Source organism: Ornithodoros turicata, chromosome 1, assembly GCF_037126465.1.
Source record: "Ornithodoros turicata isolate Travis chromosome 1, ASM3712646v1, whole genome shotgun sequence".
NCBI classification, from domain to species: Eukaryota; Metazoa; Arthropoda; class Arachnida; order Ixodida; family Argasidae; genus Ornithodoros; species Ornithodoros turicata.
In genome coordinates, this window is record NC_088201.1 from 188,252,539 (window position 1) to 188,272,903 (window position 20,365).

The following is a 20,365-nucleotide window of genomic DNA, read 5'->3' on the forward strand; positions in this document are numbered from 1 at the left end:
CGCGGGCAATATGGGGCGCATATTGCCAAGATATAAACAATATTGGCTCAAAGTGGGCAATATGGGGCCTATATTGCCAAGATTTTCCTCATATTGGCTGAAACTGTGCAATATGGGGCCCATATTGCCCATTTTCAGCCAATATGGGGAAAATCTTGGCGATACGGGTCCCATATTGGACCCGACAGGGCCAGGACCACTCGCCGCCATCAGGGGTCGGCCCGTTGGTTTTCCTGCCACGCACAGGGCGAGATACAGTGCTGGGCACGATGGCGAAAGCGGTGGTGGTACCGACAGAGACGAGCCCCCGTCTGGGTGGCATCGGCAGGTGTTGGGGCAGCGGGCGAAGGGGTGCGGCGCAATGAGGATCTCGAAGCAGAACGGCGACGAAGCCTTGGGCGCTGGGAAGTAGTTAGGGACTGCAAGGCGTCCGTAAGTTGCTCCAGTCGTTGTTCGAGCCGATCTAATCGCGAGGCTTGGGACGTCGTAGCCGCAGCAAGGGTAGGCGGTTGTTGCAGAGGTGCGGAGTAGTCGGCAATTCGGTCTGCCAGCGAAGCCAGCCTGTCCAACGTTAGGTCCTCAGAGTCAGCCAAAACCATTCGCATTGCCTGGGGGAGCCTCTGGAGAAACAGCACACGCAAAAGGGGCTGTTGCGCTTCAGTTGAAGAGTCCCTGAGAAGTTGTCTCATCCGGTGCAACATTTGCGAAGGCTTCCTGTCGCCCAAGTCTTCCTCGTTAAGCAGCTGTTGGAGTCGCGCGCGTTCAGACACCTCCATTCGCTTCAAGATGGCGGCCTTCAGATCGTCCTAGGCGCGTTCAACAGGAACCGTTGCGAGCACGTCATCCTACTCCGCCGCGATTTCCGAAGGGAGGCCAGCAAGGATGTGAAAATATTTTGACTGCTGTGATTGGATGTGCCGCAGATGAAACTGCGCCTCCACTTGCCGGAACCAGGAACGAGGGTTTTGTCGCCAAAAGGGAAGTAGGCGGAGGGGCGTAGCAGCCGTCGAGATCGCAGGATCGTCTGCGCGCAAGGCACGGTCCCCAGCCGATGGGTCAGTCATGGGAGACGGGACTGCCCCAGTGGGTGGACCCATTAGCTCGGAGGCGCGTAGGTCCAAACGCGGGTCACCAGAAATGTGGCAAAGGTGCCACGGAAGAAAAAGCCGACAACCAGCTAGTTCTGCGTCAGAACTGAAAGTGATTTAATTCTTCTTCTTCTTCTTTATGGGTTTATAGAGATGTTAGCCAAGCTAGGGCTGGCTCAGGCGCTCGGGTCAGCTGAGCGCACAACGTCGCTCGCTCCAGCGAGCTGGGCGCTCGTCGTCTTTAGGCGGCGAAGATGCTACAAGTTCGTGGCGTGCCTATCGGAAACCACCCGCTACTGGCGTGTATGTGACAAGCGCTCTAAACGTTTAGTGAATACCTATACCGTAATACTACGTTTAATTTTAAACAGTTTATGTTCGCTAGTGATAGTTTGATTGATTTAATCAACCTGGAACTAATGTAGTTCCTAGTTCTTTTTGTTCATTAAGGGGTAGGGAATGTTAGCCATCCTGGGGGCCAATGTTAGCCATCCATTCCTACCGCTTATCGGCGCTCCCTCGGCGAGGAGGACGCAGCGTCGCCGCTTAGCTCGCACACACCACAAAAGGGGCGCGACTTATGCGCGGGACACAAAAACCAGGATGTTTTATTTCTTCACCGCTTTGCCCGAAGGTTGGGGTGGCATGATGGGAGTACTTCCAGCAACGTACTCGGAGAGGAATGTCCGTTTCCCTTCTCGAATCGCCCGTCGCTCGCTGCAAGCTTTGCTTTCTATGGAGCGGCACGCGGGAACGCGATTCGCTGCTTTCCGCCGGGCTCAGTCGGACCGTATGCGGCGCGCCATTGGTGCGCTTTCTCCGCCACGTGACCGCACGTCTCCAGAATGTCGGCGCGGGAAAATGCTCGCGAGAATTGCTTGCTGCTACTTCGATGCAAACAGCTAGCACTGATCCTCTACCACATCCAACGACGTGGGACTCAGTGCCGCGGAAAGCCGCGACAACGAATCCGACTCATTCGCCAGCGACGAAGCGACGTTGGACGGTGGAAACAATGCAGATGGCTTCGTCACCGCCAGGCGTGGAAAGCGCCGACGCTGCAGCCAGCGGCTACCCAGGTCCTCCAGCTCTGAAACAGTGAGAAGCAACCCAGGATACCTGACGTCAACGTCGACCCGCACCGTCCTATTCCGCCCTTCAGAAAAAGGTGATACTGTGGCCAAAATCCAACTGCGTAAGCTGGAAATGCATCTTGAATCTGAAGCCCCAAACGAAATTTCTGAGGTTCGCGTTAACTGCACTAGGAACATTGTCGCTGTTGACGCAATGACCTTCGGTGGAGTGAACCAACTGCTCGGAATTTCCCGCTTATGCAACACCAACGTCAGGGCTTTCCTTCCCCTACCGTCCGACGCATCCACTGGAGACATCAGGGTAAAGGACACCTCCCTCAGTGATGAGGAACAAACAGAAATCATGCGTTCAACGGTGCCAGTGTCAAGTGTACAACGACTAGGCAAGCAGGGAGCGATTGTTAAAATCATCTTCGCTAGAGGCCCCCTACCTCCTTTCGTGCATGCCGGCAAAGTGAAATTTCCCGTCAGTGCTTACAAAGGTCGCCCCGTCCAGTGCCTAAAATGTGGTCGTTTTGGGCACATTAGCACGTCTTGCAGTCACACTGAGGTCTGCCTCAACTGCGCTGGAAGTCATAGCACCCAAACCTGCACGGAACCTAACGAATTGAAGTGCTCGAACTGTGGATAAAGGCACACAGCAAAAGACCATGGGTGCCGTGTGAAGCAAGAAGCTACAGCGGTATTTAGGTACAGCCAGAAGCACAAAGTACATGTTAAGGAAGCGAAGGAAGTTATCCGAGCCAAGTCATCCAAGCCATCACAACACAAGGATCGACCAGTCATGGACACTGATACCAACCCATCCGGGGGAAAACCCAGCCAGAAACAACAGCAAGGAGCAAACGCGAGGACGTAAGCCTGCATACAGTGATCTCACTCGGGGCTCGACTACTGCACAAGCAGCTCCGATCGGAAAACAGACCATCGAACCGCCGAGCCCCCCGGCAGAGAAACAGACAACACCGCCACTACAATATGAAGTCACGCAGAGATCAATCAACCGTCCCACGTGCCACGAGGGACAGCCCACACACTCGGGTTCGGCATCGACACTGGGTACGTTCATCAGCCTTGCCTTGCTGACACTAAGGACTCTTGTCAGCTGCTCCTGGATGCCTGAGGTCCTACGTAATTTCCAATCCCTCGTGTTCCCTTTGGAAAACACTCTTCTGGCCATGCTTCCAGCTTGAGCCAAACCAGCATACCATTGAGGCCAATCATACCTCAACAGCCTGCTCTCCCAATCCATCATGGCCAGTAGCCAGAACACCCTCCCTTTCCACCGCGTGCTAGAGCGGAACGGCTCCAGCCTCCGCTCCAAACTGGTTGGACTAAAACAGCACATGACCAAGGTGAACTACAGTGTGCTGTGCCTACAGGAAACAAATCTTCCGAGCAACATGCGCCTGTGCGGCTTCTGCAGATACACCACGCCTACCATCCCGTATGCAACACATGGCAGTGCGGCGGAGTTCGTCGCAAAACACCTACCCCAGCAGCAGCTGCCAACCCCCCAGCTGTGCCCAGAACTCGTGGAACTGGTATCCGTGAAAATCAAACTCGGTGACCACCTACTGACCGTCGCGTCTACCTACATCCGCCCCTGCACCAGCGACACTACTGCTCAGCTGCCGCTAGACTTCCTGCAGCGAGTACAAGCCATCCTTCCTGGACCACTCTTGTTGTGCGGCGACTTCAACGCCCACCATGAGCTTTGGGGAAGCCACAAGACGGACGCCCGTGAGAAGGCCATGGTCGACGCCCTCCAGGACTGCGACCTGCTGGTTGCCAACACAGGGGAGCCGACGTTCATGCGCGCACCGCACATCAGCGCAATCGACGTGACTCTACACACGCCCGACGTGCCCGCGCATTGGGAAGCCGGCTCGGACACCTGGGGGAGCGACCATTTTCCCATCTTCATAACCCTGGCCTACAAAGACCACCTCCCAAAACGTAAACTCGCCGTCATCAAATCGAATAGCTTCAGGGCCAACCTAGCTGTAAGCAGCGGGAAAAACATCATTCAGGACATCGCAGCAGCGCTGAAATCAGCCACGCGCACCTTCGTCGCCCCCCCCCCCCCCCCACTGGTGGCCTAAACCCGGACCTAAAATTCCTTAACCTCTGCGCTGCACGCCGCCGAGCCCAGCGCACCCTCCGGAAACAGCGAACCGGACCATCTACCGAAGAATCTCGGCCGTGCTGCGGAGACACGCCATCTCGCTCGCGCGTGCGCAGTGGCACGCATTCTCCGCCTCACTCAGCCACCACACGCCATCAAGAAGGATCTGGGGAGTGGCAAACTCGCTAATGGGAAAGGCCTCGTCATCCAGGCCTTTCGAGTCGCTCGCCATGGCCAAGGGACTGACACTAGAGGAGCTGGCAGAGCATTTCGCCGACAGCTTCGGAAAAGGAAGGGACGCGCCCGTCATCAGCGGCCCGCCCGTCGCAGCCGCAAGCATCGACGGGCCTTTCACAACCACTGAGCTGCTAGGCGCCCTTGCCCGCATGAAACGGAAATCTGCCCCACGAGCTGACGGAATATCGAACTAATGCCTGCGCAACCTACCGGAAACGGCTTCCTCCCAGCTCCTGAAGGCCATTAACGAGCATTGGACACAAGGACAACCTCCCCCGGACTGGCGCCACAGCATCATCGTCCCCATGCTGAAGAAGCAAAAGCTCCAAAGCGAACTGTCCTCCTATCGGCCTATCTCCCTCACCTCCTGCCTGGGAAAGCTCGTGGAAAGAATGATCCACCGCCGGATCACCTGGCTGCTGGACAAAAAAGACCTACTTCCTCCCTGCATGACCGGCTTCCGTCACCACCTCAGTTTCCAGGATTCACTTCTTGACTTCGTCTGTGACGTTGACCACGCGGCCAAAACCAACCGGAGGACAGCTGCTGTCTTTTTCGACGTCAATGCCGCTTTCGACACTGTCCCGGTCGATGCGGTAATGCGAGCACTGAGTCTCTTCGGCATCGGAGGCAATGCAGCTAACTACGTCCGCAGCCTCATAGCGAATCGAACCTTCTGTGTGCGACTCGGGGCTACTCTCAGCACCAACCGTCGACAAAACCTTGGAGTACCACAGGGGAGTGTCCTCTCCCCACTCCTCTTCAACCTCGTAATGGCCGGGCTCCCCAGCGCGCTGTCGCCAGTCTCGCCAGACCTGCGACTCTCCATCTACGCTTACGACGTCTGCGTATGGGCGAGCGGAAAGCGCTCCAGCGAACTCCACGGGACCATACAGGACACAGTAAATGCAGCCGCAAGCTACTTGGAAAAGCAAGGCCTCTCCCTCTCCACCGAGAAGACAAAGCTGATGCTGCTAAGACCAGGTCGCAGCTGGACACACCTGCAGCCGATCACCCTCCACGGCACACCCATCGGCCACACTAAAGAACACAAATTCCTCGGCCTAACCATCGACAGCCGGCTGTCGTGGGTCCCCTATTGGGCTGCAACCAAGGAGGCCTGCCTCTCAGTTGCTTGCTAGGATTCTTATCCGCCACATCAGCGGACCATCATCAGGCTGCCCCCAACGGACGGCGGCCATGTTGCACAACGCAACAACCGCCGCAGAATCCTGTTCGGTCTGCCATGCGCCCTGCCATGCCCATCTGCCTTCGCCACACTAGACGCAATACACCGCTCAGGACTCAGTCACGCACTCGCCCTCCCACCCACCACCAGATGCGACGCCGTAGTTGCGGAAGCAGGCGTACTTCCACTTCGCCTGGCAGCGACAGAACGGCTCCTGCAGCAGCTAGCCAGACTCCACATGTCACCAGCTGGAAACTGGCTCCTAGAACGGCTCCGCTCCCGCAAGGAAAGCCGCTTCGCCGCAACTCTCCGGACATTCGACAACATCGCACCAACAGTCCCAAAAATGCCGAAGCTCCTCCCTCCCTGGGAGTACAGCAACGTCACCATTGCCACCAACCTCCCGGACATCCCCCGGAAAAGCGAGGTCGCCGACCACGTCGCTCAAATCATCGCCGCCAACCATCTGGCAGATCGCTTCGGGGGCTTCACTCACGTCTACAGGGATGCGCCCATTGATGGCTCTCGTGGCGTCAGCGCTGTCGCCTACCACCTACCAGAACTACGCATCTCCTGGGCCAAATCCATCGTACGTCCGCTGCCGTCCACGGACGCCGAACTGCTTGCGATCCACAAAGCCCTGGACGCCGTGGACAGCGGCGACATAACGAGAGCCGTCATCATCACTGACTCCAGAGGCGCCTTTGCCCGCATTGCGAACCGCTTCGTGTGCTGCCCGACCGCCGCCTGGACAAGAAACAAGCTCTAAGCCCTCCACAACAAGGGTATCTCTGTCGCCTTACAATGGGTCCCTAGCCGCAAGGAAATACCAGGAAACGAGGCAGCTGACCAGCTGTGCAGACAGGTATCCCAGGAGCGTGACACATACACAGCGCAAACCACAGCTGGCTGCATCAAAACGGCCATCAAATCTCACATTTGGCATTTTCGTGCGGACCAGCCCACGGCCCTTGGAACAGCACCACCCCATTGTCTGACTGCGGGACTTAGCCGGAGGGAAGCCAGCGCTCTCCTAAGGATTAGGGCATCCACTGACCGATCCAACGCCCGCCTGTTCAAACACGGAAAAGACGCCAGTCCCCTGTGTCCCATCTGCCGCACGCCGGAAACCCTGGTCCATCTGCTGAACAGCTGCATGGCGACAGCAACTGCACGGGCAGATCTCCTCCAAACCCTGCACGACGCCCGCATCGGGGACACATCCATCACAAACATCATCTATCCCATGGGCACCCTGCGAGAGCGTCGAATCACCCAGTCGGCGCTGCTGCATTTCACGAAATCCACAGGACTGATCCAGCGATTGTAGCCACAACCTGCGGTTCACCTAATCCCCTCCATCCCGTCACCAGCCCCATGGCACATACATAGAACAGCAACATCCGGCCAGTCAAGCAAGGGCCCAGACACCCCGGCCGGGGCAGCGCACCCGCCGCCCGTCTCCTTTCCCTCTGCCAGACTCACTCCACCCCCTCTCTCACTCTCACCGTCTCCCTCCCCTCTCCCGTCCCCCCTCCCAAACGAGTGAAACTTGTCGCCGACCAGGCAGACAGACCTCACTTGCCTTCCGTCCTACGTTACTCCACCACCAATTGCTTGCTAGGATTCTCTCTCTGTCTCTCGGAGTGGAAGGACGCTCGTTCCTACCGCTCCCTCCGACAGCGTCAGAGGAGGCACAGTAAGCAGGTTTCGCAGCCGCGAAAATAGCGTCACCGCTGGCGGTTCCCGCCAAATTCAGGCTATTTACCGGGGGAATGAACGTGTAGTATATTTCTGTTGTTGGGAAAAACCCACGTGACCTCTGACGTCGGGCCAATCGTTGGGCCTCGGTAGAGTAGTTTTTTGCTTTGTTTCATTTTGTCTCCCTGAGTGAAGGGCGACGTAAAGCGACGCTGCCGAGCGTTCTTTTTCTCTTTCCCCTCTGTTCTCTCCCCCGCTTTGGGGGTTCTGGATTTTCGTTCGCATCCAGTGAAATAAATAAAACATGGAAGCGTTGGCTCTTTCTGTTGCACAAGGTGCTTTATTTTTCGGGATTGGCATTTCCAAATCACACATATACAGTCTTCTGTATCTGCGCCAGACACAAACTTCACATGAACATTGTTTCTGAAGTACGAGTAATATGCCGAAGCAACTTCGCATTCACTGTTAGCTGATATGTCTCACGTGGAAGATTTCACAGTAGATCAGTAAATTCATTGCACTGGCACACACATTCACAAATCCAGCATGACAGAAAACATGTCCATATCCCTTTGCTGCTTGTGTAGTGTCACATGTCAAGGCTCACCCGTCACAAACGAACCTGTGCAGCTGCTAAGCCAAAAGATGATGTTCCAACCACTCAGAGTGGCATGTCCATTCTATTGCATCCATGCATTCTGAAGCAGATATGAGTTGAGCAGTACCTAGTTGATACCTGAGCAAGGAAGACCAGAACAGGGATCAGAAAACGTGAAAAATAAAAATTCTACCGGCCGAAATGTTGCGTATATGCCACAGGTGCGGTGCTATGCTACGCTACGCTAAGTGGCAGCATGGAATAGGAACTGACTTACCTGCCATCGAGTGGAAAAACACAGTATTGATCCTTCTTGAATCGTTGTCGCGCCAAGCAAGCGAGCAGACCTGCCTTCCACTTATCTATCACTGAATTCACTTGCAGAAGTATCCAAGAGGATTCAAGTTTTGCAGAGTCGGTATCGGGCAGTAAAAACCATCCAAAGCGGTACCGGCAAAAATGCTTTGCGTGCGTCCCTGCTGCACCATATTTCGAAACTTTACGGCGGACAGACACCGCGGTGCCGGCTTTCCCGCGCCACGAAAAGATTATAATTTCAAACCGACCAATGAGCGCTCGCATAACAGGGGAGCGGCCGCAGGAGCCAATGGGATGCTCTCGGTAGAGAACTCGCGCTTCGACGTAAAGATTTTGACGTTTCATGACGTTTGATGACGCGAGAGGCTCGCAGCGCCTCACTTTAGTCCGCAAAGGAACTCGCGAGTTTCATCCCCTTGTACGTATTTACTTTCCGCAGGCTCCGGTCCCCCACGTGACCTTTCTCGATCATGATTGGCTGAGGCTCATTTAACCGGTGGATTCGCCCGCGTTCGTTTCTTCGAGGCGCCGACCCGTCTGAGCGTTGTGTAGCTGGCGTCTACGTATGTGAGCAGACGGTGATTTCGTTTCGTGGATTTCGAGGATGTTCGAGCCATGGACGAACGCCTGGATGAAAGGTAGGCAGACAAATGCATGATGCATGTCAGTGATCAGACGTTTAATATTGCCGCCTAACAGTGTGCATGGAGGTACGCCTTGTCCCGTATTCCATCACTTTCTGCAGGTTATCAGTCATGATCTGGTTGATGATTCTGCGTGGCGTTACTCCTTGCGTTTTGTTCCGCTATTTGAATGTGTCTGATGTTTAATACACTGGTGTGCATGAAAAGTGCAACAGCGTGCATCGCGTGCGCAGGGCTCCTCGAATTTTGCATTAGTCGACAGCATGCCTTACAGAGCGTATTCAGCCAATTAACGTTGCCTGTGCTCGGGTTTACCATATCAATAGCACGTTCCTTTCATTCAGACACCGACAGCTGTTCGTGGCCCTGCGACCCGGGAGCATGTGACCCCTGTCACCAGAAAATTCGAGAGTTGTGCTGGGATGAAGCGGATGGCTTCTGCGACTCATCACGTGCTATATATGTGTATAATAATATCTACTTTCTCCAAACCGAATAGGTTACCTTAAGAATTGTATAATATGATAGTCACGCTTTCTGTTGCTCGGCACTATTTATTCTGCAGTATTCTGTAACAATCGTGTAGAATTATTTGCATTCAAATGTTGCTTCTTGTTTATACGTTTACCGTGTCAATAAATTTGTACACGTGAATTCCTTCGTCTTCTGGATTTTCATTTTATGCTTCTCGATAATATTAGCAGATGGCCTGGCGAAGCGCTCGGAACGGGGGGGGGATTCGAGTGAGTAGGTGTGGAGAGGGCACGCAGCGCACATGCACAGTTCGATCAGCCAGCGCGCGCTTTTTGGCGCCGTTTTCCGGCTACTTTGTCGTGATTCGTTGCGGATGATCACGTGGTCAAGTGGGGCGGTGGCTTTCGTGGCGAAACTGTGGAAGCTACAGCCAGGCCTCCACAGCTCCCCGCATTGGCCGCAGTAGAAAAATAAAACACGTCACAGTCACGTGGTATTACATCGTCAGGCATCATGACGGATGCCCATTGGCCAAAGGAGGATGCGCGCTCCGGGATTGGTTGATAACGTTTCGAAATATCTGACAGCTCACTTTTCGCGGGCAGTCTGGGCAGTCGGCCAGGCGGGCAGCTCCAAGCAAGGTCGCTGCGTCTCCGCGGCTCGCCGATGGCGGTTGACCACGACGACCAAAGAGGAAGTGTACGCGCGGGTTTGTTCGTGAGCTATAGTGACTCTGGCCATGTACTGATCTCTGATAAAGTGTCAACCTACGGACATTCTTGCCGGGTCGGAACTGGAATGCTTGGTGAGCTGACTCCTGAGGAACACTTTCGAGCGCTGTCATTTTCAAATACAGTGACTAAGAAGAGAGTGTTCGTAACGACAATAGTATTTCCCGTGACTGTGTGACCTACGGTGCATCGCCAGAATGAGAAGAAGATGCTCATCTGTGAAACGCACGCACTCGTGGACTTCGCTCGCCTCCAGAAGTAGACTGTATGTGTGCTTTGCAAGTTCGAACTTGGTTTGGTTGCTGTCTATTCAAGGAACGAAACGTCCTGTACGCACGGTGAATATATGAGTCAAGCATTTGAGTTTATACGTTGCATCAATAAATATGTATTTGGCCTATCAAAAATGTCTTAGTTATTTTGGAATAACGGGCGCAAGGTATGAAAACCAGTAGAAGTCAATGGCAGCCAGGGCCGGCCGATAGCCGAGCCAAACTGAGAGGTTGCTGATTGGTTGGCTGCTAGGCATCACGACGCATTTTCATTGGTCGTATGTCTGGTGTTGCCTGAATTATCTCAAACTATGGGCTCTATGGGGAGCTGTGGGCGCCTGCTACAGCTGCACTCCACTGACAGCGTCTCATTCGCTTCTCAGCCTTCAAGAGAGCAGTCGCTCTTGTGCAGCGCTACGCTCGCCTGGAGAGACGCGCGTCTGCCCCGGTTTCCGGGGTGCGTTCTGCAGCCATTTTAAGGGCTTTTTTTACGGTGTTTTTGTGCTAGTTCCCCTCTGTGCTTAGGGTTTTACCCAGGTCTGTCTTTGGCGCGATGGATCTGCCAAACGAAGACGTCGTACGTCCTGGCTGTGCCTCGCCCGCTTCGGTGCTTTATGGAGCTTCTTTGCAATCTTCTGTTCCCACTGACGACTCACATTCCTGGGGTGTACAGCACCTGTTCCGCACGATAGTGGAAGCGACTTCATGTCATCCATCAGTGACAATGGTTCCAACTCCTCGAATAACAACGGTTTTCAGTATCCTCGTCACAATGTGAAGCGTAAACGACGTGCCGAACGCCGTGAAAGTGTCTCCAGTGGTGATGCCGTGAAAAGTGCGGCCACCCTTCGTGCTGTCTGCAAGCTTACTGTGCTCTTCAGACCCATCGGCAAAGCTCGCAACGTCACCGACTTCAAGCTGTCTAAGCTGTGAACTCCGAATCAACCGAGCTCAGAATATCATCGCTGTTGACGTCAAATCTGCTGGTGGTGTGAATAAGCTCGTCAGTCTTTAAGTGTGTGTGCTCTTGTGATGTGAGTGCTTTCCTCAGAGCGGCTAAATCCGCTTGTGTTGGTTTGATCCGCGTTCACGACATTCCTCTGGATGACTCACACCTCGCGTATCGTCTTCGTGCCTCAGTGCCAATCATCAGTATGCATCATTTGGGTGCTAACAATGAAACGGTCAAGGTGGTTTTTTCTGTTGCCTCTCTCCCTAAGTGGGTACATGGAATTGCTAAATTCCCCGTTTCCGTCTTCAAACCTAAACCGACGCAATGCTTCAAGTGTGGCTGTTTCGGCCATGTTGGGGCTTCGTGTAAACGTGCTCAGCAGTGCTTGAAATGTGCAGGCAATCATGACACCAGTGAGTGCGCTGATGACTCCACTCCAAAGTGCTCTAACTGTGGTAAAGCTCACTGTGCCAGTGACAACTCTTGTGCCGTGAAGCAATTGGAAACAGCTGCACGCCGCTATGCCGCGAAAAAGAACATTGCCACTACAGAAGCGCGAAAGATCCTTCGAAAACGGGAGACCTCCTGTGCCGTTAAAGTCCCTCCCTCCGTCTCGCAACCAAGTAAAGCTGATACGAACATTAAGCGAAGTGCCTCTCTTGAACGCCATAAGCAACCCCGAGTCACAGCTGCTCTCCCCCGTATATCTGGTTCTTTATCCCAGACCTCTTATACTGAAGCACTCAAGGGCAACACCCGTGCAAGTATTCCTACGTCCACCTCGACAGCAGATCCCCTGCCACCGAACGCATTATGGATTGTCATCAAGACGCCATCCAAGTCTACACTGACGCTTCTCTGGACCCGGTTAGTGGAATTAGCGTCATAGCATTCCACATACCCTGCCGCAACCTATCCGAAGCTCGCCCTCTCGTAGGAGCTCACTCCTCCACCGAGGCAGAATTGCTTGCTATCTACATTGCTCTCCAAGCTCTAGAGAATTCAGATATCCGAACAGCCGTTATCCTCTCTGACTCCAGAGGGGCCCTTTCCCGTACCAGCAATCGCTATGACCGCGTCCATCGTAAGCTCCAATCCCTCCTTCTGAGCAACAGGCGCATCTCCCTTCAATGGATTTCCTCCCATAGAGGAATACCTGGGAATGAAGAGGCCGATAGACTCTCCAAAGAGGCAACTAAGCTCGCACCGAATATAAAGCTCCTGCTACCATCTCCCAACTAAAGAAGAGGATCTTTCTCCACCTCTGGCAGTTCCATCTGGAAAAGCATACAGCAGAGGGTACAGCTTTCCATCTCTGTGTCACCTCAGGCCTTACTCGGAAGGAAGCTTCACTCCTCCTCAGGATCTTGTGCACGTACCCGAGCACACCTCTATCAACAGAGCAATGCCCAGGACCCTTTTTGCCCCACCCTGTGGTTCCTAAAACCATTCCTCACCTGATTGGCCGTTGCCACGCTACTTCAGCTTCAAGGGCTCAGCTGCACCATCGCCTGCAAGCTGCAGGTATCCGCGACTGCAGCCCCGTCAATATACTCTATCCGACGGGCCCAGTGCGCTCTAGGAAAATCATACAGAGTGAGCTTCTAGCATTCCTGAGGCTTACTCAGCTTGATGAACGCCTGTAATACAATGGAACACACAACCCGCTAGGGTCTCAGCAACTCCTGCCCATCCAGAGGGCCTCCTGGTTTCTCCAGTTACCTCCCCCTTCCCTCATCCTCGAAGAACCATGCGACCAGCCGCACCCTTCTGCAGGGAGTTCGTCAAGCTGCGTTGTCCTTCGCTTCTCGGGTTCCGGTCGTCAACATGCCTCCTTCTCCGCCTCAAGGACTCTCGTCTCTGTACTTCAAGCGACCTACAGACTTAACGACAAACTACCTTCCCACTCTCCCCTATTTCTTTTAATTCCCATATATCCCCCCTTTCCTACATAGTGAAAAACATGCCATCACTCAGACAGGCAGACCTCTCACTTTTCCTCAACGACACTCCACTCCACTCCATTGCTTGCTAGCCATTCCCTTCCTGTAGATTGAAGCGAGAGGATGCTCGTGCTTCGCGCTCCCTGCGGCTTTGGCTCATTTGCTGCCCAGTCGTCGACGAGAGCGGACGTGTTTTCACTTCGCGCCGCTCGCTGCGTGCGCCGTGCGACTCATCCTCTTTGTGTCGTTTTTCAGGCGCCGCGCAGCCCTTTTAAGGGCTGCTTCGCGTCCTTGCTCTTCTTCCCTTGACGTCTACCTTGCCGCATTGTCACAGCGACTGTTGCACCTTCGGAGTGCCGTTTCTGCGGTGCCCAACGCGGTTCTCGATGTGAAAACAGCAACAATACTAGCTGCAGCTGCTGCCTCTGTTGTTCCTGAGGGTGATCCCTCCGCTGTCTGCTTCCCTGGCGACCCCCAATGGGGAGTCTACCATGGACAATGATTCGGAAAACTGGAACTACAGCTCCGTCTCAGATGGGTCAGTGACTGACGACAATGACTCTGGTGGATTTCATCTAGATCGCTACGCTCGGAAGCGCAAACGCCAACAAGAACGACGCTCGTGGTCTAGTGTTGACACTGTGAAGTCCATTCCCTCCACACGTTCATCAGTGCCATCCACCCGCCTGTGTCTTCCGACCTGTTGACAAAACGGTCAGTGTATCCTCTCTTCAACTACGTCGCCTCGAAGACTGGTGGAGTCTGAGGCTCCTAATGAGATCCTTGAAATCCGCATCAACGCCGCCAAAAACGTCGTTGGTGTTGACGTGAAAAACCTTGGTGGTCTACACAAGCTTGCTGGCCTCATCCATCGGTGTTCTTTCAGTGTCACTGCCATTGTAGTACCTAACAAAGACTCCGTTTGTGGTATCTTTCGCCCACCGGATTCATCTCTCTCCGACACTGACATCAGTGATATGCTTAAGTCCTCTGTGCCTGTGCATTTTATGCTCTTTATGCTGCTGCTGCTCGCCGCAACACATCGCCTGCTAAATCACCGCGGCAGGCCAGGTCGTCCAGCCCACCTTCTGCTTCTCCTAACTGCTCTGTGACGAATGCAGCAAAACAACCCCAGCTGCTCCACGGCTCTTCTGGGGGACCGACCGATCACCCGTCCTGCACCGTTTCACAGGACGCTACTTCCTCTGCACGAAAGGTGCCTTCTCCCAACTCACAGGATGATTGTACACGCTCTCGTTCTTCTGACAAGCGACATGACACCTCCATCGGGAACGGCGGCCCTCGCCATCCCTTTTCACCACCTTTGCTCGTCTTGCTTTCAGTGTACTCAGGGCCTTACTCAACTGCACGTCGCTCCCTGCAAGTGTCCATAGCATCCTTGCGCTCGTCATCCCACTTGAGCCCTCTCTTCTTGCCCTCTTGGCCCGATTCCCTACAGCCCTGTTCTCCCGCCGCTCCATCATGCCTCACACCAACCACAACAAGGTATACCACGCCAGGCACACTATCCTGCCCCACAGTACTCACCAACCAAACATGGCAGCACACTCAAACAGCACATCTGCGGTGGACAGTTTCCACAAGATCCTACAATGGAACTGTGATGGCCTACGTTCCAAGCTGAATGAACTCTAACACCGACTGCGAAAGACGCCCTTCAGTGTCATCGGCTTGCAAGAGGCTAATGCTCCTGACAGATGCAGCATCCCTGGCTACATCAAATACACTTCTCAGACTATACCACACTTTCCCCGCGGTTGCACAGCACTCCTTATCTCCAAACAACTTCCTCACACACAAGTGTGTACACAAAACCTATGTTCCGCTAACTACGAACTTGTGGCGGCTAAAATTCGCTTCCACTCACAGTACATCACTATTGCCTTGTTTTATGCGAGACCTACCTTCAGCTCTGGAGCATTCTTCCCTAAGGATTTCCTACTGAAAGCTAGAGAGACTCTTCCCGGCCCATTGCTTATATGTGGCGATTTCAATGCCCACCATCCTCTCTGGGGGTCAAATTCAACTGACTCACGCGGCAAAAGCATTGCCGAGGCCCTAGAGGAAAGCGACCTCCTAGTAGCTAATACAGGTGAAGCAATTTATTACTCCCCACCCCATTGCAGCGCCATTGACATCACGCTACACTCACCTGGTGTGCCAGCACAGTGGGAAATAGGCCAAGATACATGGAGTGGTGACCACTATCCCATTTTTGTCACCTTAGCTCACCAACGCAGCACACTGAAGCGAAAGTGCACGGTCATAAAATGGGACCTATACCGCTCCATCATTCAAAGAGACAGCAGCGACAGAGATATCACAACAAAGATACAAGAAGCTATATTGACTGCAACGCTACACATCACTTTTCCTTCGGCCACTCCTAAGCCAGACCTCAAATACTTACAACTATGTGCGGTTCCCCAGCGTGCTCAGCGAGCTCTCCGGAAGAGGCACTGCCCACGAAACATAACAAGTTACTGCCGCGTATCTGCAAAATGACGTCGTTACTCTAACTCCCTCCTTCAAGCGCAATGGAAAGTCTTCGCTTCTTCTCTCAACAGCAACACCCCCGGCAAAAAGATCTGGGGAGTCGCAAATGCACTCATGGGAATCCCCAAAAAAGCGAACAACTTCTCATCGCTATCCATTGCAAAAGGAATTCCCATAAAAACCCTCGCCGAAGAGTTCGCCGATCTGTACACCAAGCAATAGGGCTTTCGCCCCACTACCAAAGCCAGAAAAGTCCTACAAGTAGCCAGCTCCTACACCAAGAAAGGCAACGCCCAGTGCTGCTCCACCCAAAGCCACCAACAACGCTGCAGCAGCCCGCGCCCTATCGAAGCAGGATGACTGCGCCAGTGTCTGGGACGGGAGAGTTTAAAGTTCCCTCGACAGTCAGGCCAAACCCAGTTCCGACAACCAAGCCTACCCCAGCCGAGGCAGACGCCCCAGTCGCTAGGACCCCGCATAGAGCAGAACTGGTTATAACAATCCTCCCACTGTTGCTCACAACCATCAGGGCTCTCATCGCGGCAATCCCGAACGCAAAGGACATACCAGAAGTACAACAAGTTATGGTGCTCGAGCCACAACTCGCTAGTCTCCTCAACTGTTTCCAACATGGACAGTAGGACCCAACGTTACAAGAGCACAACGGTGTTCCAATGGAACTGCCGTTGGATGTATAGCAAAACGGCAGATTTCTCCGAGTTTGTGGCTCGGAGAAATAAATAACTTAATTAGTTATCCTGAAGTAACACAGTGCTGGACTTTACACTAGCGTTGCGCTCTTTAGTAACAGTGGTGAATTCTGTTACAGATATCGAGACACACGGCAGTGACCACTACCCAGTACTGACGACAGTGCAGTGTGTGAGCCAAACAACCAAAAAACATATTGTGCGAAAAAGCAACTGGGGACGATTCAAGCAAGCCATGGACAACCTGGATTGGACTACCTGTGATATTACTGCATTTGCCTCGGACATTGAAAACGAACTCTTAAGAGCCACGGACACGTTTCAAGTGCCCAGCAGTGTTCCATCCGTCAACGGGGAATATGAACGCCTACGAGCATTCAGAAGGCGAGCGGAAAGAAAAGCAAAGAGAACAAACTTACAAGATGACATACGGAAAGCAAGGAAAATACAGGCCAAGATCCGACGCCTCTTCCAGAAGCTACGAATGAAAGAATGGCAAAACCTTTGTTCCTCTGTGGAGAAGAAATCATCCATAAAGCAGATCTACGACCACATCAGACGAAAGACAACAGCTCCGACGAAAGACTACTCCTTCGTAGCACTGTCTGTTGCACAAAATCAGCCTGTGCACCAGCTAGCTGAGGGATAATGCTCCAGCCTTGCCGAAAACTTCTACCCCATTACGACAAGAACCCTACCGACCCATGGCACCGACTACCAGCAAGACAGCCCACTGGAGGAGAATTTCCAAATGGCTGAGCTGACTGCGGCCCTGCACCCTGCCGGCCTCACTCAGCTCCTGGCCCTGACCAGATTACCTACCAGGCCCTGCGAAATCTCGGGGAAAAGGCGCACACACAGCCTTTAAATCTCTTCAATGATACCTGGAACACCGGAACCATACCCGAAGACCCATATCCAAAATCAAGCCTTTGCTGAAGCCAACGAAAAATCCTTCACCCATAGGATCCTTCAGGCCCATTGCACTCGGCAGCTGCGTGGGGAAGCTTCTCGACAAAATGGTAACCCAACGTCTGGAGTGGTATCTGAAAAACCACGACCTTCTCCCGGAATGCATGGTCGGCTTCCGGAAACGCAGGAATACTATGGACGCTATCATCAACCTAACCAGTGGTGTGCAACAATACCTGCGACTTGGCTTGATAGCGGCCGCAGTGTTCCTCGACATAAAAAAGGCCTTCGACAACGTGACTCCATCCTCAGCCATCATCGTGAAGCCATCCTCAGCGCATTCATCGACATCGGCATCTCCTGCGATACATCGACAGCTACCTCAAGAACCGGTTCATCTACATGGACACTCCCAGTGGGCCCTCCTCAAAGCACGCAGTGACAAAGGGCGTACAGCTCCGTCCAAACTTAACTTGAACACGGCGTCGGCCTGCGGAGCAAGAGGGACGACACCCTAGCGGCTAGAGCGTTGAGGGCTGTCCTACTCGCATCAAGGGGGTGGCCGTCCCTCTGCTTCGCACGGGCGCTGCCTTTTATGTTGATATTTCTTATATGGACACCGTTCCAGTCTGTTCTAGAGACTGCTGCGGGCGATTGAAATCTTCGCCATCTGATCAGTGATTGTCCGTGTCAGCAGCCAGGTTAACAAGCATGTCACTGGAATGGGATACAATGGCGTCACATTGATTGGAGTTAACCCTTTGACGTACATGGGACAAATACGGCCCCGGGCTCTAAACTGAATTATTTAAGAAAACTGCCACCTGTACGTCGTCACGCAGCCTCTGGGCGAAAGGTGCACAAACCTAGGTTGCGCGCGCAACCTAGGTTTGTCGAAATGTGGCACCTAGTCTCGCAACGCTGTCGCAAAACTCGCGCAAAACTAAGAAGTAGCGGCTAAGAATCTGACCATGTTATCTGCCGAGCAGTAAGTACGTTTTTTTTACAATTACCCTCGCATAACCATCAAACAACGGTCAGAGTATAAAGATAAACCTGTGAAAAATAGCCACATTATAATAGTGAGACGATCAGTGCAGTCTAATATAGATTCGTCGATGAGTTCATCGCATGGGACACATATGTCCCTGTGTGCCGGGAGGGAGAACTGGCACGAGGTGTATATTCTCTCCGCTCGTAACGATTACGTGGACAGCAGCTCCCAATGCTTCCGTTCATATTGTATTTCAACGTGTTTATAGCAGTTTGCTGGGGGTTCATAGACGTCACCTTTCTTTTTTCACAACAGGATGTCCGTGAAACGACGGAAGTTCCTGGTATCCGATGAAGAAATTTGCCAGGTTTTATTTGCAGACGACAGTGATGATGAGACCGGTCTCCAGCTAGACGACGAAGATATTGGGTTTTTAGAAACTGATATTGATAATGGCATCGAAGAAATTGATAACGAGCATCCAGAAAAGAGCACTGCATCATACCCGCCTAAAAAACGAAGCAGGCCGACGGAATCTCATGAGTCTTCACATGGCCTGGTCGAGACAATGGGCGGGAGAGGTGCTAAGACACTGAACTGGAAAAGATTCCACAAGGCACGAAGGTTCTCAAGTGAGCATAGCGTCCAGTACGGAGAGGTCCTCTGCATTCCACAGTCGCAAGCGAGTGATGTTACACCCTTGCAAGTCTTTTCTGCAGTGATGAATTTCGACAAGCTGGTGTCAGACGTTTTAGTAGAGGAAACACCATTCGGTACTGTGAACAGAAGGGGAGCCTTTTCACAACTTCGGATGATGAGATGAGGGCCTTTCTGGGAATGAACCTAATTATGAGTTACCACGTTCTGCCAGCACTGAGGAATTACTGGTCGACTCTGCCTGATCTGGGTGTTCCATACGTTTCCAATGTTATGCCACTTCACCGCTTTGAGCAAATCAGGGGTGCCCTCCCCTTTGCAAACAACGAGTGTCAGCCCGACAGACGCGACCCAAGGTTCGACAGGGCTTATAAAGTGCGACATCTGATCACTCACTGTAACGAAGCGTTTCAAGCGGCACTAGCCCCTCCAAAGCGTCAGTCTATAGACGAGCACATGATGAAATTCAAGGGGCACAACAACATCATGAAACAATATATAAAAAATAAGCCTATCCGCTGGGGGTTCAAGATGTGGTGCCGCTGTGACTCTGAAACCGGATACCTCTTTCAGTGTGACATGTACACGGGGAAGAAGCCGGAAGTCATGGAGATGGGACTTGGTAAATCTGTCGTGGTCCAGCTCACTAGTACCCTCGAGGGCCTCGGATGCGAATTCTTTTTCGACAATTTCTTCAATCCACCAGCCCTCCAGCTTCAACTTTCTGAAAGAGACATAAAGGCATATGGTACTGTACGTGCCAATCGAAAGGGTATGCCGAAAGCATTTCCCAGTCACAAAGACATGAAACGAGGGGACATAGCATCTTTCTCCGCTGATGGCATTTGCTGCGTCAAATGGATGGACAACCGTGCAGTTCTAATGCTTTCTGCTAATGCTTTCTAATCTTGCTGATGTTCTGAGGCTGGAACAACATAGAGGGGACAGATACACACAAAGCCTCAAATTGCCTAGAAATCAACGATGAAAGATGAAAGTCACTGAAAAGGTTAGCCAGCTGTAGGGATCGAACCCACATCTTCTGGATTGCAACTCTATGTTGTTCCAGCCTCAGAACATCAGTTTATCTCTTGTTCAACAGGTGCCGCTTGCGTCGATTTCCGTCGTATGAATGTGTGTATGAGTGAGCAAAAATGTAAGAGTGAAAGGAGGGTGAGTGAGAGTGAGTGGCTGGTTTGTCGT

At 52.9% G+C, this 20,365-nt stretch overlaps 2 protein-coding genes across 2 annotated transcripts; one reads left to right on the forward strand and one right to left on the reverse strand.

The window, feature by feature from the left end:
* Positions 1-209: 209 nt before the first annotated feature.
* Positions 210-776, reverse strand: LOC135391930 (uncharacterized). The gene has a single exon (XM_064622505.1). It carries the CDS (start codon positions 774-776, stop codon positions 210-212), a length of 567 nt encoding a protein of 188 aa, XP_064478575.1.
* An 18,578-nt stretch (positions 777-19,354) lies between these two features.
* On the forward strand, positions 19,355-20,068 carry LOC135391944 (piggyBac transposable element-derived protein 4-like). Its single transcript, XM_064622528.1, has one exon. It carries the CDS (start codon positions 19,355-19,357, stop codon positions 20,066-20,068), a length of 714 nt encoding a protein of 237 aa, XP_064478598.1.
* The last annotated feature ends 297 nt before the right edge of the window (positions 20,069-20,365 follow it).